We start from the raw sequence: 27,782 nt of genomic DNA on the forward strand, positions 1-27,782 counted from the left end.
GTCCAATCCTACAAGACAATCTCTTAGACTTTGCAACATTCATAAATTGACAAAATGCAACTAATCTGTAATTTTTTTAAAGTTTTCCCTTTGTGTGTTGCTACATCACCCAGACACTTTATCATCATCATTATTATTATTATTATTACTTTTAGCAATATATAAATATTAGTGTGGATTTTTATGTTTCAGAAATGTGCAACATTGAGCCCATGTACCAGTACTCGCTGCCATGGTTTGTTGATTTATTTGTGTTCTCAATAGTACATAGTGAGAAATCCAATGTGTTGGAGGAGCGGTTGAAGATCCTCAGCGAGCATTTCATGTACAATTTGTATTGCAACATTTGCCGCTCCTTGTTTGAGAAGGACAAAATCCTCTTCTCCTTTGTCATGGCCATCCGTCTTGAATCTGCTCTTGGGAAGGTTGACATGGAAGAGGTTTGCTCTCAAGGAATTGGATATGCTAACAACTTTAAAACTAAAATTAAAAATGTTTGACATGGGGTTCTTTGCTCCATACATTCTAGGATATTCCTTTATAAGGTGAAAATGATGTGTTTGTGTGCTTTTATATTTATTCATATATATATATATATATATATAGTAAAAACATGGGTCTATTTAACATTCTCATTCATATATATATATATATATATATATATATAATGTTTCTACATATAGTTGTATGGGCAATGCTAAAATAGATTCCATGGTTTTGCAGTTCAATTTCCTTCTAACGGGAGGAATAGTTTTAGAAGCAGAGCCACAAATGCCCCCTTTGCAATGGATCACCAAAAAGATGTGGGGCGAGTTCTTCCGTCTCTCCAAGGTTAACTCACATTGTGCCTTTACTTTTATAAGCTAATAACCACCAAAATAAAATATATTTATAAAAACAAAAGTGTAGATTAATGAAATGTAAAAAAAAATTAATAAAAAAAGGTTGTAAATTACTCTTTGAACATGGAGTCAATGTATAGAATGGGTTTAATTGGATGATTACAAAAGTTGTTTATATGTTCTTTTTTGTGCGCACACATTCTTTTTCATCTTGTGTGTGCATGTCCGGAATCTTTCCAAATTCAGATGTTTCTTTCTCTTATTTTAGTTTATTTTAGTTATTTAAAAAAAATATGTTAAACATTTACCGAACAAACATGATTTTCCTAATTTTAAAAAAATTCGTAGTGTTGTGTTTTTCTCTGGTTCTATTGTGAGTAACATGTAAGTTTGAAATGTTACATGTATCACTAGAATGACATTGAACTTATAATTACAATAAACTAGAATTTGTATAATATGAAAACATCCAATCAAAATCTTATTATTATTAGTAGTAGTAGTATTATAATACAAAAGAGGACACTTAAAGCTTGGAATCTTTTTCAGAATTGAAAAAATTAAAATTGCTGAAATAAAATGCTCTGTTTCACATTGACACCTTTTCATTGAAAAAATAAATTGTTGATCCTTAATAATTCAGTTCTAATCTTATATCGTTTTTGTTGATTTTTGTTGATTTTTGTTGATTTTTTATTTTTTTTATTTTTTATTTTATTTTTTCTTTAATCATTGAATTCAATATACACACACACACATTTGTTTTACAGCACCAAGAATAAAATCATTTTTAAAATAACTAATTTCTCATTTAGCAATGAGTAATGATCTTAAAAGAGTAGAACAATATGATTTAATATCTCTACAAACCACAAAATAATACTAAAATTTTAAATAGAAGATTGTAGATTAATATCTTTTGTGCAAGTTTTTATTATTGATTTTATTTTTCTAAATGCAATCATCACTACTGAATTTTAGATTTTTTTCAAATAAATGAAAGTCTCACGTTGCTTAAGTTTTTATTTATTTATTTATTTATTTTTACAAACAGCATTATCTTTTTTTTGCAAACCATAATTAAGTATCTTTTTGTCCAAGGCATCCTCATCGCAAAGTCATTTTAATCTCCTCACATGTCAAAAGTTTCGACCCAAAATAATATGGAATTAGAGGAGAATAAAAATTAGAGCCATTTGAAGAATTTACTGGATTTTTTTTTTAACCTCCACAAATGAAAGGCTCTAATCAACTTTAAAGTTTTCAAAGGGATTGTGTTCGGGGGTTTCAGTTCTTTAAATTGCAAAAGTCCATTTGAAAATTTCTTCTTTCCATATAATTCTGTATGTATGTGTATAAATATAAATATAGATATATATAAATTATAAGTGTACATTTTCCACAGGCACTGTCGAACTTATAATATTATACTGAAATGTGGTGTATATGAACTTGGTTGAGTTAAACAAGGATTGTAGATCTAAGTTTATTAAAGTATTTACCATAAATGACAGTATTATTATTCAGAAAATTATTAATTTTTTTTTATAAGATTTATAGAAATAAAAATTTCTAATCAACCTTGGGAAGTATGTATTTAACTGGTGGTGGATTGTTGCAATTTGTATAATGCAATAGTGGTAAATAAATATTCCTTCACAAGAAATCGTTCTTCCAGCATTGAAAAAAATTCATAATATAAAACGCCCTTCAAATAAGTATCCACCGCTAATCTGATAGATCTATTTATTCTAACAATGTTTGGTATATTCCTTAAAAGTGCTTCATGTATAATGGGAACACTATGACGTGTGTGTGTTTTTCTTTTCTTTTCTTTTCTTGTTGTAGTTGCTGAAAATTTCTTCAAAGTTCCTTACCTAAGCCTATTGATTTTATATGATAATTTATTTCATAAAAGTAGGTTTGGTTCTCAACAACAACATTTATATTTTTATTAAAAAATTTATTAAAATTGAATATTTTAAAAAGAAAACAGATTGTCATATTAGACAATCACAAATTTCTTACCTCTTTGTATTAATGTATCATAATATTTCTAATAAAAAGTGATTTCTTAAGTTTTAATCTATTGATGGGTTTTTTTTGTAATTCAAATGGGTGTTGATACGTTACTTAAATTTTTGTTCAACTTCCAAAGTCACATAACAGTCATTATGTTTGTTGATGATTACATGTTATGATAAAGCTGATTTATGTTTGTGTTGGTTATTTAATCTTCTTTAATTACTTCAACTTGAGTGTAAAATTTCATTACTCTTGTTTTGAGAGAATGTAAAGCATAACATGCATTGCTGAATGAGCTCATTAATAGTCACTTAAATTAAAAATGTTTAGTAATTAAAATTAAAAAAGCACACTTTGTATGTATTGAAATCATATTTTGCTATGCATTAAATGAGTTCAACTAATCGACTGCTAGAAGATGATAATGTTGTTTGGTGGTTCATATATTAATGAAAGTTATTAATTATGCATTCCTTCTTAATTTTTGTGATAGTCTTGATTTTCTGAGGTTCCATTCGCTTCGCTGTGAAAATTGTCACAGATACGAAATTCTTTTACCAAGTAACTAAGCAACATCAGCTTTCTTTAACGTAAACTAATGAAGCAAAAAAACAACGTTGTTAAACTTTTGCAAAGGTCTCATCAGATATCTGATGATTCATATCTTGATAATCTCGGGACTATAAATCGATCATAATTTGCATACAAAACACCTCTCCTCCTCTATTTCAGAATACAGACACTTTGTTACCATTCTAGAACAAGAAAATAAACTCCATCTAAAATCCAAACTTCATTCTACAACAGTTTAAAGCGTTCAAGGATCTTCACAAGGGAATCGAATCAAACAACGACACATACAGTAAAATATTTGACAGTCCAATGCCTCAGGTATCCAGCACCATTCACCCATTTCAACACACTGAAAAAGCACTAAAAACAATATAATAAGAAAAACACAAAGTTTCCACAACTGGAAGACAACATACAACAGAAGCTGTGGGAGGTGAGATTAATGAAACACTGAAACACTGCAAGTTGATGCACAACAGGAGGAAGAGTGGCCTGAGCCATGGAACAGCAGCTTATCCAAGTTCCAGAAGATCTGTTTACTGCGATGCATTCGACCAGACAAGGTGCTTCCTCTGATCTAACTCCGACACTTTACCCATTCTTGTGAAATACTCAAGTTGATCGACATATTCATATGTGCACACCCACACAAACATACATGTATGTATGTATGTATGTATGTATGTATGTATGTATCTATCTATCTATCTATCTATCTATCTATCTTTCTATCTACATATATAAAAAAAACACAAAGGACGGGATTGAGTGGCGACGATGGGGTGCAGATAGTGCTGGCGGTGAGCAGCTACATAACGGAAGCGATAGGGAAGCAGTTCGTGGAGCCGTTGCCGCTGAATCTAGAAGCTTGCTACAAGGATTCCGGCAGCACGGTGCCCCTAGTATTCATTCTCTCCCCAGGATCCGATCCCATGTCCGCCTTGTTGAAGCTAGCCGCCGACAACGGTGCCAAGCTGCAAACGGTGTCATTGGGACAAGGCCAAGGTCCGGTCGCTCTAGCAATACTGAAGGAGGCAGCCAGCGATGGATCGTGGGTGGCTCTGCAGAACTGCCACTTCGCTAGCTCGTGGATGCCGGCTTTTGAGAAATACTGGGAGCAGGAGCTCACAAGCACCGACAAAGTGCAACCCAGCTTCCGGTTATGGCTCACCAGCTACCCATCGGAGCATTTCCCTGTCGCGGTGCTGCAAAATGCGGTGAAGATGACCAACGAGCCCCCGAATGGACTCAAGGCTAACATGACCGGCAGTTACCTGATGTTTCCGATCTCGGACGCTGATTTCTTCCAAGGTTGCTCGAAGGGTCCCACATGGCGGCGCATGCTCTACGCACTCTGCTTCTTCCACGCTTTTGTGCAGGTCCACCCACTTACTCACACTCACACTCACACCCAACTCACCCACACTGACCCCTAGCAACCTTGCTCGAATTTAGTGTTGTGCTCGCATCTAAAACACCGGAGTATGCTTCTCGCACCGCAAAAATCACCGGCTAAGGAAACTCACATTCTAGACCACCCTAACAGTGAGTGTGTGAGTGTTTTGTGTTCACAACGATTACGTGGGTCATGCATTGCAGGAGCGAAGGAAGTTCGGTCCGTTGGGTTGGAACATTCTGTATGAGTTCAACGAGTCGGACTTGCGGATCAGTGTGCGACAGCTGCGCATGTTCTTAGAAGAATACCCTGACTCTGTAAGGCTCTGAATTGCTCTTAGTTTTCTGGTATAGTTGTTGAGAAACTGGTTGTGAGAATACTGCTTTTAGTCCTTGTGGATGTGTTGGAGAGTGGTGGAAACCTGTGTTTTGCAGCTCATGTGTGTACAGTTTTTGAGTGGGAATTGTGAAGGTTGGGATCTCAAATGTGGTGTGTTGTTTGTAGGTGCCGTATAAGGCGTTGAATTATCTCACTGGTGAATGCAACTATGGAGGACGAGTGACTGATGATCATGATCGCCGAACTTTGGTTACTATCCTTGCATCATTCTATGCTCCGGATATTCTTAACCATGACTTTTCTTTCTCAGAGAGTGGATTGTTTACAGCTCCACCAGATGGTAATATATATATATATATATATATATATATATGTTGTGCTATTCAGTTAATAAACTGTTGAAATATCTAGTTAAGAGTAGAGCCTGTTATTATTAGTATGAATACAAGTGAGGAGCCCTCATAATCATTACTGGATTGATCAGATTTTCTGTCATTAAACAGCATTTCCAGCATAAATCAAACTTATCTTATTGAAATGTTGAAATGTATGCATACAGTAGTTTAATAAGCACAGTAATAAAATGTGCGTGAAAATAAAAGTAAAAAACCGGACCTGTGTGTCAGTCCAGTGTTAATAGTTGCGAAACTAAATATTGTTTTGTAAATATTTTGACTCAGACTGAAACATTGTTTGTTGTATGTATCACAGGGGATTACAATGATTTCCTTGAATTCATTAAAAAATTACCAGCGGCACCTCAACCTGAAGTGTATGGATTCCACAGCAATGCTGACATCACAAAAGAAAACACAGAAGTGAACCGTCTTTTGGCTTCACTGTTGCTTGTAGTTCCGATGGAGGATAACAAAAAGAAAGGGAAAAGGGAGGAGGAAGAAAAAGAAAGAGAAAGAGCAGCAGCAAAAGATAAAGAAAACGAAGCAGTGAGTACTACAAAAGAGGTTAAAGACAAAACAGAGAAAGAAATCGGTCCAATGACATCTGAAGAAGTGATGCAAAGCATATCAATTGATATTCTTCAGAAGTTGCCAAATAATTTTGATATTGAACAAGCTCAGATAAAATACCCAACTACGTATTACCAGTCCATGAACACCGTGTTGTGCCAGGTGAACATTTTACTAGACCACCTCTTGAAATGTGACACGGGTTATATTTAAATATATCAAATTAAAACAAAACTATCTTATTTATGTGTTTTTTAAATGAAAATTTCATTTTTTTACTATAATTCCATGTTGAGATTTAAACATGGAATTATAGTAAAAACTTAAATTACTATTTTCTTGTAAGAATGACAAATGATCTAATTATAAAACTTAAATGAGTCTTTACAAGAAAAATAGTAAAAACTTAAGTGAGTCTTTTCTTATAAGAATGACAAAGTAGTAAACACAAAATCAGATAGTTTCCAACTATTTCAACTTGGAATGATATAATTATGCTGGCTAATAAACACATTGATTGGTCTGTATATTTTTCTATATTTGTATATACATACATACATATAATTTAAAAGATTATAGAAATGGTAATTGTTGGTTAAATTTTTAAAAATGATGTTTCTTACATGAAAGTTTATTTGACAGATTCATGTTCAAAAATCATACACTTATCTAATTCTTAAATAGTGATTATAACTCATAAATGAGAATTACACACATATCATGAGGTTGATGATTGTTACGATGTACCGATCGGGCTGAATGTATCACATGATAAAGTAATTGAAGGCGTTTAATTTCCCCCCCCTTTTTTTTTTGTTTGCTTTCTTTTCAAAAGATTTAAACATGGGACATTTATGTTTCAGGAACTTGAAAGATTTAACAAGTTGTTGACCATCATTCGAAACAGTTTGTTGGAATTACAAAAAGCAGTTAAGGGATTCATTGTTATGAGTGCTGAACTTGAATTGTGTGGGAGGACATTAGTTATTGGACAAGTGCCAACTATGTGGGCCGCCAAATCTTATCCTTCCAAGAAACCTTTAGCCAGTTATATTGCTGACTTAATAGAACGTATTGCATTCCTTCAATCATGGGTCACCAAGGGTGCACCCATCGTTTATTGGTTATCAGCATTCTTTTTCACACAGTCTTTTCTAACTGGAGCCAAGCAAAATTTTGCACGGAGCCACAAAATCCCAATTGATACAGTTGATTTTGAATTTGAGATTCGTGAACATCCGGTAGTTTTTACTTTACATCAATGTTGAGAAAGTAAATTTAATCTATTTGCTTCCTATGGTTGAGAAGATGAATGAACTTGACTTGTAAACGTCGCAATAAGTTTTGATTCTCAATGTGATGATGTTTCATTGTGACTTGTCAAATGGGTTTGTATTGTTAGAGGAAAGTAGGAAACATAAACTTTCAGTTATTTGTTTACCTTTCTATGCATTTATCCTTGTAGACATCAACGTAATTGTGCTTGTAGGACGCTTTGACTGAACCACCTCAAGATGGGGTTTACGTGAAAGGGCTTTACCTAGAAGGAGCAAGATATGATTACACAATTCACGAGCTCGGTGAATCACTTAACAAAATTCTCTTTTCAAAAGTGCCAATAATATGGATGGTTCCTGGTGAGATTAAGAACTTCAAGGCTTATCCACATTATCTGTGTCCATTGTACAAGACAAGTGACAGAAGAGGCATTCTATCCACAACTGGACATTCTACAAATTTTGTCATGGAGGTGAAATTACCTTCCTCAAGACCACAGGCCCACTGGGTCAAACGAGGCGTAGCTATGCTAACCCAGCTTGATACTTGAATAAGATACGAATGGAAGATAGAGGGTTCCATGCAGAATCAAAACCAGATCGGTATTTCCTTAACTTCCAGTGTAATCTGCACTGGATCAGAAAAGTTTCAGATTAAGAAATCTGGATGCACTTCGGATCTACAACTATAATTTTTGAGACATAGAAGAGATAGTGCAGAATTATTTGCTAGGGGATTGTAGTCTGCTCTCTGTGATGATTATAATGTGAATACACCAAGATTAATCCTATGTAAAACTTCAGATTCTACATTTGAGAGAGTACTTTCAGTTTATCTGTGAGCAAGTTTACTGCTACTTGAGTGTGAGATACATGTTCTTTTCACCACAGCTGCAAGATTGTCCTCTTCAATGCAGCAGTTACTTAGGATGGCTTCTTTTACCACACTACGCTATTCCCTAATAAAGCAACTTGCTAGATGTTGACAAACATAGATAGATGATATATGCAACAGGAGGCACTGTTCACGTCATATTTGTGGGGACTAACAGTCTTTGCTTGAAATTCAGAGGCTAAGGCTTTGGACTGCCACCTTAATTCTGGCTGTTACGTACGAGATAGACTTCTTTAGGATCATGGTACTTCAAGAGTTAGTTCCATTCACAAGAATAAGCAACTCACTAGGATATTGTTCTCCTTGTAGTTATTTTTCATGTTTTGGGCATTACCTAGAGCAGGTACTCATCAAGTTGATAGTAGGCAGTGAGGCACTCTTTGTAAGAAAGAAGCAAGAGACTTTGACAAACTGGCATGCTCTTGGACCCAAGGAAATAATTATACCATTTTATTAAGATGGCTGCAGATATCAAGAATACCAACCAAGCACAACTGCTATTTGAGACAAATCAAAGTATCAGAAAAGTCCAATCATGTAACTGTTTCCCACAAATACATCACGGTTTCTGGACAGAGTTACGAACTTGCAAAGGATAGAGAGCATTTTACTTGAACCTTCCCTTCTTAGAAATGAAACAAAACACCCTTCCATGCACAAAGATTTCAACCAACTCATACTATTGAAAGGGCAGGATTGACAAATGGTCAAACAATGAATTAAATATGAAACACCATCAACATTACAGTGACACTCAGCTTCCATTCGCCAATGTTAGGAGCTTTACTGAGACATCACTGAACAGAGTTCAGCACGAGCGTTTTTCACTTCTATCAGTGTGTGGGGTGTGAAAGGTACCGAATTACAAGAAGGAGAAGATTTACCAGTCACACGCCTCACGGGGCTGGCTGCATAGAATAATGGACCCCAACAGTCTGCTCGATTGTACTCAGGATCAGATGAGTGGAAGTGCACCCACACAGTGCTTGCATAGAGTTCTACACACAGCAGGTTAAAGAGAAAGAAGAGTCAGCATGTGAAGGCATAACCAATTCTATAACAACTTGAATGTCCTCATTCTGTTCACATATCTAGTCTAAATAACAGACCATGACGATTGGCAACAATAAAGGTCTCAGTCCAAATTCTAGAATACAACAGGCCGAAATGTGATGAATCAACACATAAGATAAGCATCCCTGATCTTAAATAAATTATGCACGAGTCATCAATAAACATTTTGACTTAGCTAGCTTGGTTGAGTCGTTGTCAACAGCAACGCATCTCTCATCTCTCTAGATATGCAAATACATCCTCTGTTGCATGCAAACAGCTTCATCATTCTAAAGAAATACACTATAATGCAAACAATTTCATGCAAGGCTTAGCATAATAACTGCATAATGCAGAAATGATCACCTGGAAATACATCAAAAAGATCTTTATCTCCGTGACGAATTGCTTCCAGAACCTGCATTCCAATCATCAAAAGAAGATTCGATATTAGAACTGCATGATAAACACCAAAACCATATATGCAGGTTGGGATACCTGGTAACTTTGAGGGCCAGATCAAGCCAACGAAGGAAACATTCAACCCAATACGACCATTCACTACCCAATGAAATCTACCATGTGAACCACAGAGTATATCTAAGGTAATCCTTGCTAAGAATCTTTATGTAATATTTGTACGCCTACCTCAGTACACCACTGCGGCAGGTATACATCAGTTATCACAACTACACAAAAGTCACCTAAAATTGTCGACCACCAAAGCCGACATACATGGAGTGTGCACTTGTTTGGAACTCAAATGGATAGAGAAAGTGATAAATTCCTAATAAGTTGAACTGAGAGGCTTACTCCACTCATCTTCATGATTCACTAACTGCTGAAGCAAAAACAGTGTCACAACGAAGCAAAAAGAAACTGAATACAGACACTACCAGAACATCGTATGCATGCCCGCAGAAATTTACACCAACACCAGCTATTCCATTTCCACAACTTCCGGATTGAAAACTGACCAGAGGCATTTCTCGCTCGAAGATGCTATTTCGAAGAGCGGCTGGTGCAAGAAGGACATGCCCTCCACTGACATGGCAGTGCACATGGAGAGAAATCTGCTCACTTCCTCTCCACTCTGCTACAATTTCATCCCTCATCAGCCGTGTATACCAATCTGCCAACTGTACCAAATTCATCAACATCAATATTGCACTGGCACACACTTCACCGCATCGCTGAAGGGTTCGACAAATAAAAAAAGAAATTGCTTTAGAAAATAACGGGAACGTTGTTACGGATATCTCACAACATGTAAAGTAAATTCTCATCTTACAAGATACGCTACGATTCTTGAAACAGAAAACTATGTATGATGTTTTGCTAGTCCACCTTAAACCTGACAGAGCAACCCCAAAAGCATTCGACTTCATTATTGCACTCACTTGTTGTTGATTAAGAGAGGGGCCGATAGACAAAAGCAAATCTCCTGTAACATCGCTGTGTGTTAAAGTATACTTGCGAGGTAGAATATCCCCCACAGATTTAGCTTTTATATCTTTTGCGTTCCCTTCAAATTTTACAGTCAACTTTGACGGATCGAAATCCTCCGGATTGAATAACCTCGCAACCTTACAAACAGGCATAATTTCGATGGCAACATCAGATCACGGGGAATATAAAATAAGCAAGTGTAACCTCGACCCTTTGTAACAATAGATAAACTTAAGACTCCGAAAGAAGTTGTATCACCAACTAAGAAAAACCAAAACAATAATAAGTTCAGAGTACACGTCACTAAGCTCAGGGTATTTAGGTGTCAGATGGCTACTCTAAAGAACACAAAGCCTCATCTCAATCATCATAAAGTCCAATCATTACCAAGATCAGGCACAAGACCGAGATGACTACAGTTGTTACATAAAACGAGAAGATGAGGTTTTGAGCTTGTTCAGGGCTACATTTACGAGATGAGAGTTGAAAAACAGAGGTTGACAGCGAACATTTGATTTCTCTAAAATTGTGTCCCTAGCTGTACTTCCAGGTGAGAGAATACAATCAGAAAAACTGATATACAAATCAGAGCACGCGTTTTGAAACGGCGCATCTTCGAGGAAAATATTCGTCATTAAGTTTAACCTCTGCGTCCATCCTTGCAGGAAAAGGGCTCGTCTCTCTAAGCCATACCCATCTCTAGCATTGTCAATGCACATGAAATCAAAGAACGTCCTGTCTGTATACATTCATAGCATTAAGCATTCTGCGGTGTAAACTTCGATCTACAAGAGCAAGTTATCAGGCAAACTCTCAAACTATCCGCCCAAATAATCCTAATTGTGGTCCACATGCTCAATTGTCTTCAAGTGTGCTGAGCAACGCCCGCAAAAAGTTATGATTAAACTCGCTTCTACTTGACATCAATTGAGCACTATGCATTCTCCCACAACTGTCTTGATAAGCAATCTAATCCGCATCTAATAACATGAATATCTACAAACTGCGAAGAAGCAATTTCTACCAATTGCTAGTGGCCTCTTAAACGACTTATACCTATCCAAATACGTGTCCTATGTATAAAATTCCGAGATGTTTCAGCATGTTCCAATCCTGTTGCTAGTTTTTCAGCAATCGATTCTGACAACCAGGCACGCGATTGTACACGTCTAAAATCATACAGTTGTATGCATAGTCAAAGTTAACCATCTGAACGTTCGAGATAAACCTAAAGAACGTTTTCATTAAAAATGAGATAAGACGGAATTCTAAGAGAGAATACTCAAACATCTGCACAGGGGGCGCATAATTGACATCGCTAAATGAATGAATTAATTCAGCGTGTTAAACTAGCATTAACACTGATATTAAATTGACATTCTTAAATGGATGTGATAACTCGGTATAACTAGATGAACCAGCATATTGCAGCGCACGCGAAATAATGAAGCCGCTGTATTACTCACACAACAAGTCTCATAGAATTCGTTCAGAACAATGTAGAGCACCCTGCTTCTTGGAGCCTACACCTCGATTCTATATAGATTGCTGAATAACTAAGCGATTTCTCGCTCACCCTCGTTATCTAGAATTCGAACTCAGTGTGAATCATTTCTTGGCATCATGACAAGAATGTTCAGAAGAACGACCTCGGCGATGATTTCAAATTGACATGCAGCATAAGCTACCCGCCGCGGTGATAATGTTTTTGTAACAATGCCGCAACAGCGATAACTACAGAAAAGAAAAATCTCTGAATAGGTCGAAAAGAAAAGAAAAAAACAGAAACCAGTACATCCATCATCTTACCACTGCACACCTTCTAAACTGCTGCCTACCGCAACACGCCGCGCTTCCCCTCCCGCTCCTGAACCCCCGCCCCTGGCGTTGAAATCCCGAGTACTCCACCACCTTGAGCGACAACTGTCCGCGCTCCTGACAACTAGAAACCACAGCCACACATTTCCCTCCCCGCAGCGCGGTCACTCTCCTCGGAGTGGACACGATCGTCACTCTAACGCGTGACGATGGCGATAATGACACAGCCATGACCTCTCATACTTCTTCTTCCTCTTCTTCTTAGGAGAGAGGAAGTCGACGACGACGACTCAGTACCACACTCCGCCTGCTCGCTCTCCTCTGGTCCGCCATTGTCACATCCTCCGAATCGTCATGCTGCAAACCTAAGCTCCAGGGTGAGAATGGACTAAGGGAAATAATCGTCACAGGAATACAACGGCGACCACAAGAACGAGCGAGCGAGCGAGACACCGACGACACAAATGATTCTAGCGGCTCCGAATGGAGCAGGAGGATGATGGTAATGGGGATGATGATGAACGGTGATGATGCTGCATCGAGGCCAGTAATGGGATATCTAATTATCTGGGCCCGATCCATCGCTTGGCCATGGTATAATCTGCTTCCCGCTATCCGATCGCCACCTGGCGTGGCTTCATTGGTTCTTGACGTCCAACCACCCCCCTTTCGAATTTTGGGTTCAATCTCTCGCTTTATCTCCTTGGTCCGAGGTTCGGGTCCCGTCGAAGCTGCACCTCACGCTTGGGATTAGCTTCGATTTACTTGGTTCGGGAAAGCCCTGGTGTGGACTGCGCGGGCACCCATGCCCGCCCCTCCTTTTTTCTGTTTATTTTTTTGATTGGACAATTTAATTCAACTCCAAATAAATATGTTCGTAGGAGAATGTTAAATAGACTCAGGTTTTTACTTAAATTGACCCAGCTATCTAGACCATCATTGCACCTCCCCATTCTGTACATTCACTTGGATGCGAATACCATGGGTTCTCTGGTGGAATCTACCCCAAGTCCTCTTGTTTGACGAACTGGGTTCGATGTTGAAACAGTGAGAGCCTCGCAGCACTGTGTGTGTATTCAGCCTAATTGTCGTCGTTTCAGTGGAGGATTAGAGTGATCAGCAAGCAGTGGGGGGAATGATGGAGCGTGCGTTGATTAGCTTGATCGAACCCACTCGGAATGATAGAGAAGCGTTTCCGAGGACAATGATCAGTCACAGAAAAGATGGAGCCAATAAGGGATTTGTTCATCATGTTCGCCATCTGTATGAAGAGGTAATAAACATGGCAGAAACTTCGTCGTCACTTGTTGTTTACCAAAAGTCATCTCCTCCATGCTTCCGAAAACTGTAGTTAAAGTAACCCATGTGAGGAACTGTTCGTAAACTAACGATCCCATCGTTTTAACGTTCATACTGGTAAAGAAAAATCGAACACCCCCTTTGAGATCATGGCGTCGGCCTCTTTGCAACCAAATATTTCCAGCCGCTGCTGCTGCTGCAGCCGGTGGGTCTGTACCCAAGCAGGTATCAATCAGCAGACTTCTCACCACCTCCATCGTTGTTGCTCCTGCTGCTACTGCTGCTGCTGCAGTGCTATGAGAGCAGAGCATGCCTTGATCTCGATCACGATCTCCATCTCCATCGCTCCGAGTCACTGCCCAGGCGCTGTAACTTTCAAGGTTGGTCTCTCATCTACATCAATCAGCCTGGCTCCACAGCTTGGCGCAGTGCGCTCGTGTACATGGTGTACCTCGTACGTTGCAATTATCTAATGTTTTGTGAGGGACTGAGTTTCAAATTATATTTTCTTCTCTCAAAATGCGAAGTGGTTGTCAGAGTCGCTCAGACATCCTACTCAAGACAAGATGGTTCTTGGACACATATGCTTTTTTATTATCTCTTCTTATCCTTATTCTTATTATTTCATTTTTTCTTTTTTACATTCTTTTTTTGAGGTGCAGGATTCAATCATATTATTCCTTCTTTATACCAAAATTTTCATAGAATTAGGAGTACTTTACATTAAAAGTTGAGGTGAACCAAAGTTGAAGCCTTCAAAAATAGTTTTTAAAGTCTTAAAATAATATATATATATATATATATATATACATGGCTCCAAATTTGATGTCTGACTTGCAAAATAAATGGTAACTTTTTTTAACCTTGGGAGTATGTTGGACTTAGTCATTGGTTTATTATTTAGAAACATATAAGAAAATAAATAAATAAATTATAAAATATATTTAAACATATAATTATTAAAAAATTGGATTCAGATTTTGTGTCATACCTTTATAAATTTCAAATCAATGTCTACTCCTGACATGAAGTGCCCATAAGGTTTCAGCATCGAAGTCAAATTTGAAAGAATGTTTGACATTGTCAAACATTGAAGTTGAATATGAATAACACCCTTAGTGAGAAGAAATTGGAGCTCAAGAGCATTCAAACGGTCTCTATCATTCCAAAATGTAAGCTATTATTTACCCTAATTTTACTACTTTTACATTGAATTGAGTGCACCGATTTTAAGTGATTTTTCATGCACAGGGATGAATATGGAAGAGGTTGGGGATAGATATACTTTGGAAAAATGTACGTCAAGAAACACAGCCTGTCTTTTTTAATAGAATAGAACTTGGGTAAGCAGTTGATTATAGGTTTTATATTTAACAAATTTTACATTCCTAAAATTACCCATATTTTTAAAATTTTGGTAAGATTATGCATTGTTATTTATACCAAATTTGAGATTTGTTAGAAGTTGAGTACAAATATGTAAGTTCATTCAAATAATAGGAATGTCACAATATTTATCTAATTTAAATTTAATATTTTTCTGTGATTTTAATTTTGATTAATCCTACTCATGATAATTTTTTTTGTCTAAATCATCTTTTTTAAAATATTAATTATTTTTGATATATTAGACAATGAAAGTTATGCTATTTTTATCAAAAGTGAATGCAAGAATAATCACATGTATGGGAATAATAAAAATGAATGTTAAGGCTTGTAATAATAAAGTTCAAACCTCACTTTACAAACTAAAAACTAATTTTCTATCTTTTCCATTTTGGTGGAATTTATTTATTTTGTGTAAAGTTTAAACTAAAATAGAATCCATCTTAAATGAGACATGAGTTCCTACAATATGCTTCCACTAGAAAAAAAAAGATTCCAAAAGATTACTATGAATTTCATAATTACTTAAATTAATTTCAAATAATATACTACTTTATTACATTTTTGTATCAGCTACTAGCTTAAAGAATTGAAATTATATTTATATATATATATATACATAAAACTACACAGTTGTAAATAAAACTACAGAATTGAAAATGACTGCGAAAGAAAAAGAGAAGAAACAGAAAAACTGTTGAGAGTATGAAATGTAGCCGACACTCTCCATAATATTTATTGTAGACTATAGTAAATATTATAGCTATAGTATTTAGAGTCTAGTAGATAAGAATTGTTTATCCTCTCCCCTTTTTTTTCTTGTATATGAGACATAACCAGATCAATAGATTTTTATGTGTGATGCTCTCTCTCCTTAGAAATCTTCTTGTGTATATGACTTACTACTACTCTTGTTTGTATGTATTACTTACTACTACTTTTGTTTGTGTGTATTACTTACTACTACTCTCATTTGTGTGTATTACTTACTACTACTCTTGTGTCTTTCTAAATATTCTCAATACGTTATCAGCACGACTCTCTTCTACATACTATCACAATTTTTTTTTTGCTCTAGACTTGACTATTCAAACCTATTGCTATTCTTGCTCAGTATCTACCTCATGACCTTGCTGCTCTTCTTGCTAGCCCCTCACACATTAACTACTTGCTTAGATCACTTGTTTCACTCTCTGCCCTACTTGCTTAGAATACTTGCTTAGAATACTTGATTCAGCCCAGCTCCATACTAGCTTGCTCCCTACTGCGCCTTATGCCAAACTGTCACGGACACAAAATACAGACTTGAAATCTAACAAGAAGTTCAAGAAGAAGTGACAGAACTAGATTAAATAGATGAGTACAAGAACAACACTAGAAAGGTGAGCTAGAACTCCAAGAGATGTGTTGTCGAGACTGAAGAACTCTTCAACCTCGATCCCTATATATACTCCTACTTAGGAAGCTTCTCGAGCTACTTCTATTAACTAGGAAGCTTCTAGAAGGTTCTAGAGGCTTCCTTTCTAGAAGGTTCTAGAAACTTCTCGAGCTACTTCTATTAACTAGGAAGCTTCTAGAAAGTTCCAGGGGATTCCTTTCTAGAAGCTTCTAGAAACTTCTCTTCTAGAAGGTTCCAGAGACTTCCTTTCTAGAAGCTTCTAGAAACTTCTCTCTAAAAGGTTCTAGAGGCTTCTCTTCTAGAAGGTTCCAGAGGCTTGTTTTCTAGAAGGTTCTAGAAACTTCTCTCTAGAAAGTTCTAAGGAATATGTCCCTAACATCACCCCCTCCTTTAGCTTCGAGGTCTCTGAGAAGCAATGTTGTTGATCAGTACCAACGCAAGAAAATGAAGATCTGTCGCGTAACTTCTGCTATGAACTCCAACTGTTGTTCACGAGGCAAGTGGTTCATCGACCCTTGAAGCCAACGGTAGTGGCCCACGCCTTCGACTTCTGACCAAGCATGAATTTCCGTATCCTCATTGTGAAATTGTCCTGCAAACACGCCTTCTGGTTGACCATCGTAAGGAGGCTCGATCTCAAATACAATCACCAGTGATCGGTTACTCGGTATCCTCCGTCGTCGTCGTGGTACATGTAGTTCTTCATCTCGGGGTCGCCTTCGTGAGCTACTCGGTTGCGATACTTTGACTGGCATAGTATCTATCTCTTGGCTATCCATATCAAAAGACCAAACTACGATATATCTTGGAGAAAATAACTACATCAACTATGAATTTTGCTGGTGCTCTCCCTTTTTCTTATATTGTTGGGAGAACAAGCTTCAGAAAGAAGCTATCATCGAATTGATTTAGGTTTATCGGGATGTCGTTGATAAAACTCCTGTACCTTTTGTGGCGCATTCGCAAGATTTTCAGCTGGCTCCCACGTTCGCTAATTAATGTCATAGCCGCACCAATGAATAAGATATTCTAACTTTTTCCACCTTCGCCGTGAATCCAATACCTTTTCAACCTCGTATTCTTCGTGGTTCTCGATTTCAATACTAGGTGGCGGACATTGCACTCTTCCAAGAAAAGATGACTCTCGATAAGGTTCCAACAGAGAAACATGAAAGACTGGATGTACCTTCATAGAAGCCAGTAATTCCAGCCGGTATGCCACTGGATTAATTTGCTTCTGGATGATAAATGGTCCCAATCTTCGATAGTCCAACTTATCACATGGTCGCTTGGTCTTGATATTTCATCGAAGAAGCCAGGCTTTGTCTCCAACTTTAAAAGTAGGTGCTGGATTCCGAAATCTATCTGCAGACGTCTTATAGGATTCTTGAGCGGATTGTAATTGAAGCTTTAACATAGTTTGAAGCTCTGATAGTTGCTTCGCAAATCCTTCAGCTGTTGGATTGTTATTTGTTGACGGACTCAATAAATCAAGCTTCGGATGATACCCATAGTTGGAAAAGAATGGTGTTTGTTGAGTCGACGCATGGAGGGTATTGTTATATGCAAACTCGACTAGCGGTAGATATGTAGTCCAATCGTCTTGCTGATAGTTGATGCTGCATCGTAAGTACTGCTCCAAGACTTGATTCACCCGTTTCGTTTGGCCATCAGTTTGAGGATGAAAAGCTAAAGAAAGCTTGATATCCACCTTCAATATCCAAGTCTCCAAAACTTTGACACGAATTGGGTACCTTGATTTGATATGATATCATCTGGTAGTCCATGATATCGATACACATTATCGAGAAAGAGTCTTGTTGTGACTTCACTGGACGATGTCTTCTTACAAGGAACAAAGTGTGCAATCTTCATAAGCCGATCTACCACGACAAAGATGCTGTCAAATGAGTTTGATGATAGGAAGTCCATGATGAAGTCCATAGAAATTGAAGACCATGGTCGACGTGGAATTGGCAATGGCTGTAGAAGTCCATAAGGGCGATGCCGAGGATTCTTAGATCTTGAACAGATGTCACAAGAGAGGACAAAATCTTTCACATCTTTCCACATTTGGGGCCACCAAAAATCTCGAGAAATAAGTTCCAAGGTCTTATTGAATCCAAAATGTCCCGCAGCTGGAAAATCATGGCGAGATTGAAGAACTCGGAGTCGTGCTAGTCCTTTTGGAATGTACAATCGCTCTTCAAAGTATAAAAGATCTCCCTCCACCTTGAACTTGTCGTCATTGGTACGTTACTTGATATCAATGGCTACTGAATCTTTAATGATCATAGCACGTACCTGGTTTAGGAAGTCAACATCAAATGATACAATAGTAGCACAAAGTTGAAATCTCTTTGGCTTCAATAACGTTGTACATTGTTGATCAAACGCTGCTTCTCCAGCCTTTGGTACAAGATACGATCTCCTTGATAAAGCATCGGATAGTCCTTGCTGCCTTCCAGGTCGATAAGTGATAACAAAATCGAATCTACATAGCGACATATTCCACCGAGCTTGACGCCGATTTAAAACTCGAGCCGTCATGAAATACTCCAAATTCTTGTGATCCGTATATACGGTTACTGGATGTGCAGCTTCTTCAAGAAAGTGACGCCATTCTTCGAAAGAATCCACTATAGCAAGAAGTTCCTTATCGTGGATCTCATAATTGATTTCAGCAGCAGAGAACTTCTGAGAATAGAATGCAACTGGATGGAGCTTCTTATCTTCACTCATTTGTGAAAGCACAGCTCCCAAAGCAAAATCTGAAGCATCAGTTTCTAAATAGAAGGCCTTTGTAAAGTCTGGATGTACCAAAATTGGAGCTGTAGTAAATGCTATCTTCAAATCTTGAAACGCCTTCTCCGCCAAAGGTCTCCATTCCAACTTATCCTTGCATGTTAATCGAGTGAGAGGAGCAGCAACTTGAGAATAATTCTTGATGAAGATCCGATAGAAGTTAGCAAAACTAAGAAAGCATTGTACGTCTCTAACCGTCTTCGGAACCTCCCAAGACATGATTGCTTCTACTTTCTTGGGTCCATCTTCAAACCTTCTGTAGTCGCAATGAACCCCAAAAATTCCATCTCCGTCTGGTGAAATAAACACTTTTCTAATTTGGCATATAGTCCTCGCTTGCGTAGTTTCTCCAAGACCAAACGAACATGCTCCTCATGCTCTTCTTCGTTTTTAGAGAATATTAGAATATCGTCCAAGTAGATGATAACAAAATCGTCGAGGTATTCTCGAAAGATGTCATTTATCATATGTTGGAAAACCGCTGGAGCATTGGTAAGACTAAAAGGCATGACATTATATTCGAAATGACCATACCTTGTACGGAATGCTGTCTTCCACTCATCTCCTTCCTTGATTCGTACGAGATTATAAGCTCCCCTTAGATCAATTTTTGTAAAGATCTTTGCACGTCCAAGTTGTTCTAAGAGACTAGAAATCAAGGGTAATGGGTAACGATTTTTCTTTGTTACCTTGTTGAGGCCTCGATAGTCCACACACATCCGTAATGATCCATCTTTCTTCTTCACAAATAAGATGGGTGCTCCAGCTGATGATTTTGAATGACGAATGAAGTTCTTGGCTAGATTCTCGTCGATGTACTTTCGTAACTCTGCCAACTCCGTTTGCGATAGATTGTAGATTGGGCCAAAAGGTGGTTGTGCTCCTTCTTGCAAGTCTATGGCACAATCATATGGTAGGTGTTCCGGTAGTATGTCGGTGTTCTTCTTTTGAAACACGTCTTCAAAATCTTTATATTGCTCCGGTATACTTGCTGTTGAGATCTTCTCCTCGGTAGTTGGAGCCACATAAATGACAAATGGAGTGCCTTCCTTAGATGATCTTATAAACGCTCTTGCTCCAATGAATAAGGATTTCTTTTTTCGAGGTTTTTTACTAGGTTTTTTCTTGGGTGGTTTTGTAGGAAAAGTCATCTTCCGCAACCTCCAATCTATCAATGGATTATGTTTTTCCAACCAAGAAAGACCAAGAATAATAGGATTTCATGGGGTTCTAATAATATTAAAAATAATATGACTACTATGGTCTTTAAACGTTACTTCTATAGGTTTTGATTCATGGGTGATGCTACCAGATAATAAAAGTCGCCCATCTATGACCTCAACATGAACAGGTTTTGATTTTTGTACTAAAGGGATCTTATGACGCTTTACAAATTCTTCGTCTAAAAAACAAGCAGATGCTCTTGAGTCTAATAGTGCTAAAGTTCTCAGTTTTTGAGGGCCGATAAACAGAGTGATTGTAAAACAAAGTGCAGGTTGGGCAGAAAGAAAGGAACTTGATTGTTGTTGGGATATTTCATTGTCCAGCCGCATGGTTCCTACTGTGGCTGGGCATCCTCGTTTTCTTGAAAAAATACTCCCCTAGTCTTGACTATGCCTCGATTTTACTTTTTGGAGTAGTTTCTGACTTTGTGGCCTTCTCCACCGCAATACAAGCATAAATTTTCCTCCATACGTCGCTTTTTTTCTTCTATAGTAAGAGATTTGATACGTACCGCATCAATTTGCATGTCTTCCACCTTTGAATGCGAATTCACACTGCTTGTCAACATAGTTGGAGCATGGCGAATTGTATGTTGTCTTGAGCGTTGGTCTTGGCGACGTTGGAATAGGCGATTGTTACACTTCACAGCTTGACTAATGGCTTCATTCAGCGTTCGTGGATCAGGAAGAGTTAACAGCAAATCCTTCACATCATCTCTTAAATCCCAATAGAATTGACTCATCAATGCTTCTTCATCCCAATTGATGTCACATACTAATTGCCTGAAATCTGAAGCATAGACTGATGTAGAACGCATCCCTTGTCGTAGCGACCGGATCTTTGTTGTAGCCCATCGAACCTTATCGTGTTCAGCAAATGCTTCCGAAAATGCTTCCAAAAAGGTTTCGAAGTTGTTTAATATGGATGATCGTTTCTCAAACAAAGGAGCAAACCATGATAGAGCTTGTCCCATAAGTAAGGTTCCAACAAGCCCAACACGTGACTCCTCCGTTGGATATCGTTCGGGCTGTAAAACCGTTATCAACCTGATTTGATTGACGAATCCTCGAAACTTGGAACGTGTTCCATCAAACTTATCTGGAAGGCTAACTCGAGGCTCCTTATGTTGTAGAACTAGTGGTTCTTGTCGAACTTGAGATAAAGTTGTTTCTCCAAGTGCCGAAATTTGAGGCTGGTGTAGTTTAGATTGTATTATCCCAGATACTCCATCATTATGAAGCCTTGCCACCACTCCTTCAATCTCTGCAGTTCTTTGTGATAACGTAGCGAGGGCATTCATAATAGCATCTAACTTAGATTCCGAACTTTCTGTCATACTAATGTCTTGACCTCCAGCCATTCTAAAAGAAGGACAAAAATGACCTTATAAGAGGCAATATTGGTTTATAGGAGGGTAATCCACAACCTATAAAACGCCTTAAGAATTTCAAGAAGAGGGGTAATCCACTCTCTACAAGAAGAACAAGACTCCAATATTGTAACAGAAAAAGTATCAGCTTAGAGGAGGGTAATCCGCAACCTCTAAAAAATGCTAGTATACCTTCAAGTAGAGGGGTAATCCACACTCTACTAAGAAAGAACTAGCTCTGATATCTCAAGTTAGTGCAGTCTCGACAAACTGTCACGGACACAAAATACAGACTTGAAATCTAACAAGAAGTTCAAGAAGAAGTGGCAGAACTAGATTAAACAGATGAGTACAAGAACAACACCAGAAAGGTGAGCTAGAACTCCAAGAGATGTGTTGTCGAGACTGAAGAACTCTTCAGCCTCGATCCCTATATATACTCCTACTTAGGAAGCTTCTCGAGCTACTTCTATTAACTAGGAAGCTTCTAGAAGGTTCCAGAGGCTTCCTTTCTAGAAGGTTCTAGAAACTTCTCGAGCTACTTCTATTAACTAGGAAGCTTCTAGAAAGTTCCAGGGGATTCCTTTCTAGAAGCTTCTAGAAACTTCTCTTCTAGAAGGTTCCAGAGACTTCCTTTCTAGAAGCTTCTAGAAACTTCTCTCTAAAAGGTTCTAGAGGCTTCTCTTCTAGAAGGTTCCAGAGGCTTGTTTTCTAGAAGGTTCTAGAAACTTCTCTCTAGAAAGTTCTAAGGAATATGTCCCTAACACAAACAACTGCCGAACTGCTGCTAATCTCGCCATTGCCACCTTGCCGCCCTACTGCTATCATCAATCATTGCTGCTGCCTAATGCCACCTTCCTACTGCTGTCATCAATCATCGCCGCTGCCTACTGCCACCTTCCTATTGCTATTTTCTTGCCTTAATCCATAATCTTATTAAATTTTTTTTAAAAAAAATCAAGTTAAATTTTATCATTTTATTTGACTTTATATTTTAAGGTACATTTTATTGAACTTTTCTACTTGATCTTGTATTTTCTTTACAAATTTATTTATAATGAGTACTTCAACATCTTCAATTGCTTCTACTATGGTTCCAACTATTACCAGTGCATCCCAACATTTTCAAGCTCTTTCATTTCTACCATTGAGTGTAGATGGAAATAATTATCTATCATAGATAAAAATAGTAAAAATAAATTTATTTATAGAACAACTCTCAAATACTATTATGTTTGAAGAATCTCATACAATAAGTATTTCTATTCTTTCTGCTATTCGTTGGAAAGCACTTCTTCTCTTTCGTCGTCATCTTGTACCTGTATTACAACATCAATATTTGAAAATGGAAGATCCTACAAAACTTTGGAAGAATCTTAAATCCAAGTTTGATCATCAAAAGACCATTTTCTTTCGACATGCATGTTATAATTGGACACATTTACGTGTCTTGGATTTTCAAAATTTAAATGCTTTCAATAGTAAAATGTATAGTATTATCTCACAATTGATTATGTAGACAAAGCATCTGTGAAGAAGAAATGATTGAAAAAACTCTCTCCACATTTCCTCTTATATCTGCTGTGCTTGCACAACACTACAGAAACATGAAATTTCAGAGTCATTCTAATCTCATGTCCTATCTCCTTCTTACAGAGAAGAAAAATGAGCTATTCTTATGTAATGTGGAAGCTCATCCTATTGGAACTACAATTCGAGAATCTCATGCACTTAATATTTCAAAGTTTAAGAAAAAATTATATAAACATGGGAAACATGCTCATAAGTATCAAGGTAGTCATATTCATGACCATTTCTATCCATATAAAAAGAATAAACGTTGTATTATTAATTATAGTAGAAAATAAAAATCAGAGATGCATTCTTGCCATAAGTGTGGAATGATTTGACATTTAGCACATATATCCGTACTTCAAAATATTTTATAAAAATATTCTAAAAAAATAGGAAACTACAAGTTGAGGCTCGTGAAGTTCATATCATGGATGCATTGATGGATTCAATTGGTGTTGATGACTTAGAGGCTAATATGAATAACAAAACCTCTAATGATGAATCAAATAATACATTCATTGATTTTGCAACAACACATACTATCTTGTGAGATAGACAATTTTTTATTAAAAAATCTTCAACTTGGCAAACTAAAAATATGATGACCATGGCTAGAGTAAATGCATTTTGTTTCCAAGAAGGCACAGTGATGGTAAAATTACTTACGGGTTCCATCATAAAATATAAACATGCAATATTTGCATCCCTAGTACCTTATAATCTGATCAGCTACCGAGATGTGTGTATTAACAGTTATCACTTCTTGATCACTATTTTAAATAGAAAAGAGGTTTTATTTCTTACAAAGAATCCTAAAGTTGTTAAAAAAGCTTTTGCTATAGAAAATAGTTTATACCAAATTGTGATTCGACCTCCCATTATATTTAATTTTGCATCATCTATCACAGAGAGTCGTGTTTCTCTTTGACATGGATAATTAGGACATCTAGGATTTACATTATTTAGAAAGATCATTCCATATATAACTGGATACAATTTAAAGCTTGTAGATGTAAACTCTATGGAATTATGTCATGCATGTGTGCAAGGTAAAATGATTATTTGGCCTTCAATTTGAAAACTCCCACAAGAATTACCACCAATCCTTGAAAGATTGCATGGCGATATTTGTGGTCCTATTAATCCAATATCGGAACCATTTCATTATTTTTTGGTCCTTGTTGATGCATGAGGTAAACAATCACATGTTTCATTATTATCAACTTGAAATATGGTGTTTGCCAATCTTATATCTATGCTTATTTATTTTTGGCGATATTTTCTTGATTATCCTATAAAAACATTGCGTATGAATAATGCAAAAGAATTTGCATCAAAGTCTTTTAAAGACTATTATACTACAAGGAATTGAATTGACATATTATTTTTCATATAAACATGCTCAAAATGGACTTACAGAGTCATTTATAAAGCGTATACAACTCATTATCCGGCCACTCTTCCTTCACGCAAATTTATCTGCATCTATGTGGAGTCATGCAGTTTTACATATTGTAACATTAATATGCTTCCGCCCTTCTTCTCTTGAAATTGTTTCACTACATGAGCTCATTTTGAGTCGTGTTCGAAATGTATCTCACTTACAAATATTTGGTTGCCGTGCTTGGATTCCAATACCAGAACCTCAATAGCATACCACTAAAGCTCATTGACAAGAATCAATATATGTTGGTTTTGATTCATCAAGCATTATTTGTATTATTGATCCATCAACCGGCATATTATTACATGCACGTTTGTAAAATTGTTATTTTAGAGAAAATATATTTTCATCTCTTCAAGGAAGAGTATCCAATCAACAAAGAAATAAAGTACTCATATTTGAAGTACCAGAAATATTTACAATGAATCCCGATCCTAGGACATCTTTAGCAGAAATTGAAGTTGCTAAGATTTTGCATCTAAAACGGATTGTAGAAGAAATACTTGATGGCTTCAATGATGCACTTAGAATTACAAGAGTTCCTATTAATGAGGCTCAATATTTAGGACAATGTCCTAGTATTAAATTATATAAGGCCTTGTATGATTTAAAATAATCCGGACACATGTGGTATCAATGTCTTTGAGATTATTTAATTACAAATAAGTTTGTAAGTGATCTACTAATCCCTTATTTGTTTATCAAATAAGATAAAATTGGTTTTGTGATCATCGTTGTATATGTTGATGATCTTAACCTAGTAGGCACTACATCTGCATGTGTTACAGCTACTAACCTACTTATACGTGAATTTGAGATGAAAATACTAGAAAAAACAACTTTTTGCATTGGTCTTCATATTATGCATCTAACAGATGGTAGTATTTTTTTCTACCAACTAATGTATATTAGACGAATCTTGTAAAGATTTAATATGATTGATGCTTATCCATTGTCTACACCAATGGTTGGATATGGTTGGGATGGTCATGATTCATACTGTCCATGCAAAGAGGAGGAGTAAATATTGAGAGATCAATATCCATACCTCGCAGCGGTTGGAGCACTTTTATATTTAGCTACACCTATAAGACTAGATATTGCATTTGTAGATAGTGTTCTTGCAAGACATAGTGCACGTCCAATACTACAATATTAGAATGGCATCAAATATTTATTATATTATTTAAAAGATACTGAAGACCTGGGATTATACTACACACAATATGCAGATCCAAAATTGGTTGTATATTGTGATGCAGGATATAAATCTGATACTGCAACAGCTAAATCTCAAACAAGATATGTATTTTTAAGACATGGAGCTACAATATCATAGAAATCAATGAAACAAATACTAAATGCAACTTCATCCAACCATGCAAAAATTATTGCCTTACATGAAGCATCTTGAGAATGAGTTTGGTTGCGATTAATTGATAAATTCATTCAAACAATCTAAGGATTTTCATATGATGATTCTCCAACTATCTTGCATGAAGATAATAGTGCTTGTATTACACAGATATAAGTTGGTTTCATTAAAGGTGACAAGACAAAGCATATTGATCCAAAGTATTTTAGTTATATCCATGACTTAATTATTGATCAAGCACTTATAATTAAAAAAATCGAATCTGCAAATAACCTTGCTGATCTCTTCACCAAAGCTCTCTCATTGTGCAACCTTCCTCGACTTTCTTATAGCATTGATATACGGTGACTTGCTTTTCTTGAATAAGAAAGTTAATGAGCTCTTTAAATAATTAAAAAAAATGATGTTGTACTCTTTTTCCTTCATCTATGGTTTTGTGCCTAAATACAATAAGATTTTGGTAGATAAGGTTTTAATGAGGCAATAATTATTGATCTTACAAGATCATAGAAAAGTATAGATCATGATTCTATACAAATTTTATATTATGTAAATATTATGTTGAACAAAGAGGAGTGTTGAGAGCATTTAATGTAGCCGGCACTTTCCATAGTATTTACTGTAGATAATTGTAAATATCATAGCTATAGTATTTAGAGTCTAGTGGAGAAGAATTGTTTATCCTCTCTCCTTTCTCTTCTTGTATATAAGACACAACCAGATCAATAGATTTTTATGTGTGAATTTCTCTCTCTTTAGAAACCCTCTTGTATGTATAACTTACTACTATTCTTGTGTGTGTGTATTACTTACTACTATTCTTGTGTCTTTATAAACATTCTCAACAAAAACTTCATCAGTGGTTTTTAGATTGCTCAAATAAGTCAAAAAGAAAAATTATTTTTTTTACATTATTATCAATAAATAAAGAAAACTTGTATGAATTGATTGGAGAAATTTCTTAATATTATTGGAAATAAACGGATTTATTTCCAAGAGTAAAGTTTGATTTAAAAACTAAAGAAAAATAAAAAAAATCTTTTGTAAGTTTTACATGAACTTACACATGTCTACTTTTTCACTTTTTATATAGTTAACAAATCAATTTTTGTAATAGATGATGCAAACAAAAGACTCAAAAGAATATAATCAAAAGATCAATGAAGAATCTATTTCTCATTTAAGTAACTATTTTTTGTTTTAAAGACAAAGATACAAATTCTACTTATTAATTATGATTTAATCTAAGTAAAAAATTTATAATTTTAGTT

At 36.3% G+C, this 27,782-nt stretch overlaps 2 protein-coding genes across 14 annotated transcripts in view; one reads left to right on the forward strand and one right to left on the reverse strand.

Moving 5' to 3' along the window:
• The window catches only part of LOC112273181 (uncharacterized), a 37,707-nt gene extending 29,445 nt beyond the window's left edge, over window positions 1-8,262 (forward strand). For all 12 annotated transcript variants that reach the window (XM_090245355.1, XM_073529397.2, XM_090245356.1 and 9 more), the window contains 10 exons: window positions 193-440; window positions 724-831; window positions 3,675-3,758; window positions 3,920-4,003; window positions 4,229-4,819; window positions 5,040-5,153; window positions 5,341-5,515; window positions 5,887-6,305; window positions 7,007-7,384; window positions 7,633-8,262. In XM_090245355.1, coding sequence (XP_090101481.1) covers window positions 193-440; window positions 724-831; window positions 3,675-3,758; window positions 3,920-4,003; window positions 4,229-4,819; window positions 5,040-5,153; window positions 5,341-5,515; window positions 5,887-6,305; window positions 7,007-7,384; window positions 7,633-7,971 — 2,540 coding nt within the window. In that variant the 3' untranslated portion in view covers window positions 7,972-8,262. The remainder of the gene's footprint in view (window positions 1-192; window positions 441-723; window positions 832-3,674; window positions 3,759-3,919; window positions 4,004-4,228; window positions 4,820-5,039; window positions 5,154-5,340; window positions 5,516-5,886; window positions 6,306-7,006; window positions 7,385-7,632) is intronic.
• Window positions 8,263-9,011: 749 nt separating this feature from the next.
• Window positions 9,012-13,098, reverse strand: LOC112273408 (protein STAY-GREEN homolog, chloroplastic). Of its 2 annotated transcripts, none has more exons than XM_024502138.3 (5): window positions 12,627-13,098; window positions 10,769-10,954; window positions 10,346-10,507; window positions 9,735-9,786; window positions 9,012-9,313 (listed from the first exon to the last, which is right to left on the reverse strand). In XM_024502138.3, exons 1-5 carry the CDS (start codon window positions 12,864-12,866, stop codon window positions 9,099-9,101), a joined length of 855 nt encoding a protein of 284 aa, XP_024357906.1. In that variant the 5' UTR covers window positions 12,867-13,098; the 3' UTR covers window positions 9,012-9,098. The 2 variants fall into 2 exon arrangements, with proteins under 2 accessions (XP_024357906.1, XP_024357908.1); XM_024502140.3 differs by having other exon boundaries at window positions 9,012-9,631.
• Window positions 13,099-27,782: the final 14,684 nt, after the last annotated feature.

This window comes from Physcomitrium patens, chromosome 20 (assembly GCF_059467195.1).
Source record: "Physcomitrium patens ecotype Gransden chromosome 20, ASM5946719v1, whole genome shotgun sequence".
NCBI lineage: Eukaryota > Viridiplantae > Streptophyta > Bryopsida > Funariales > Funariaceae > Physcomitrium > Physcomitrium patens.

Bases quoted from the DNA above. Each gene is read 5' to 3' on its own strand.
- LOC112273408 (XM_024502138.3), bottom strand. From the start codon at position 12,866: ATGGCTGTGTCATTATCGCCATCGTCACGCGTTAGAGTGACGATCGTG. The intron at 10,955-12,626 runs GTAAGATGATGG...CCTGTTTGTAAG, and splicing joins AGTTTAGAAGGTGTGCAGTG to GTTGCGAGGTTATTCAATCC. The intron at 10,508-10,768 runs GTGAGTGCAATA...AATTTGGTACAG, and splicing joins CCTCTCTTAATCAACAACAA to TTGGCAGATTGGTATACACG.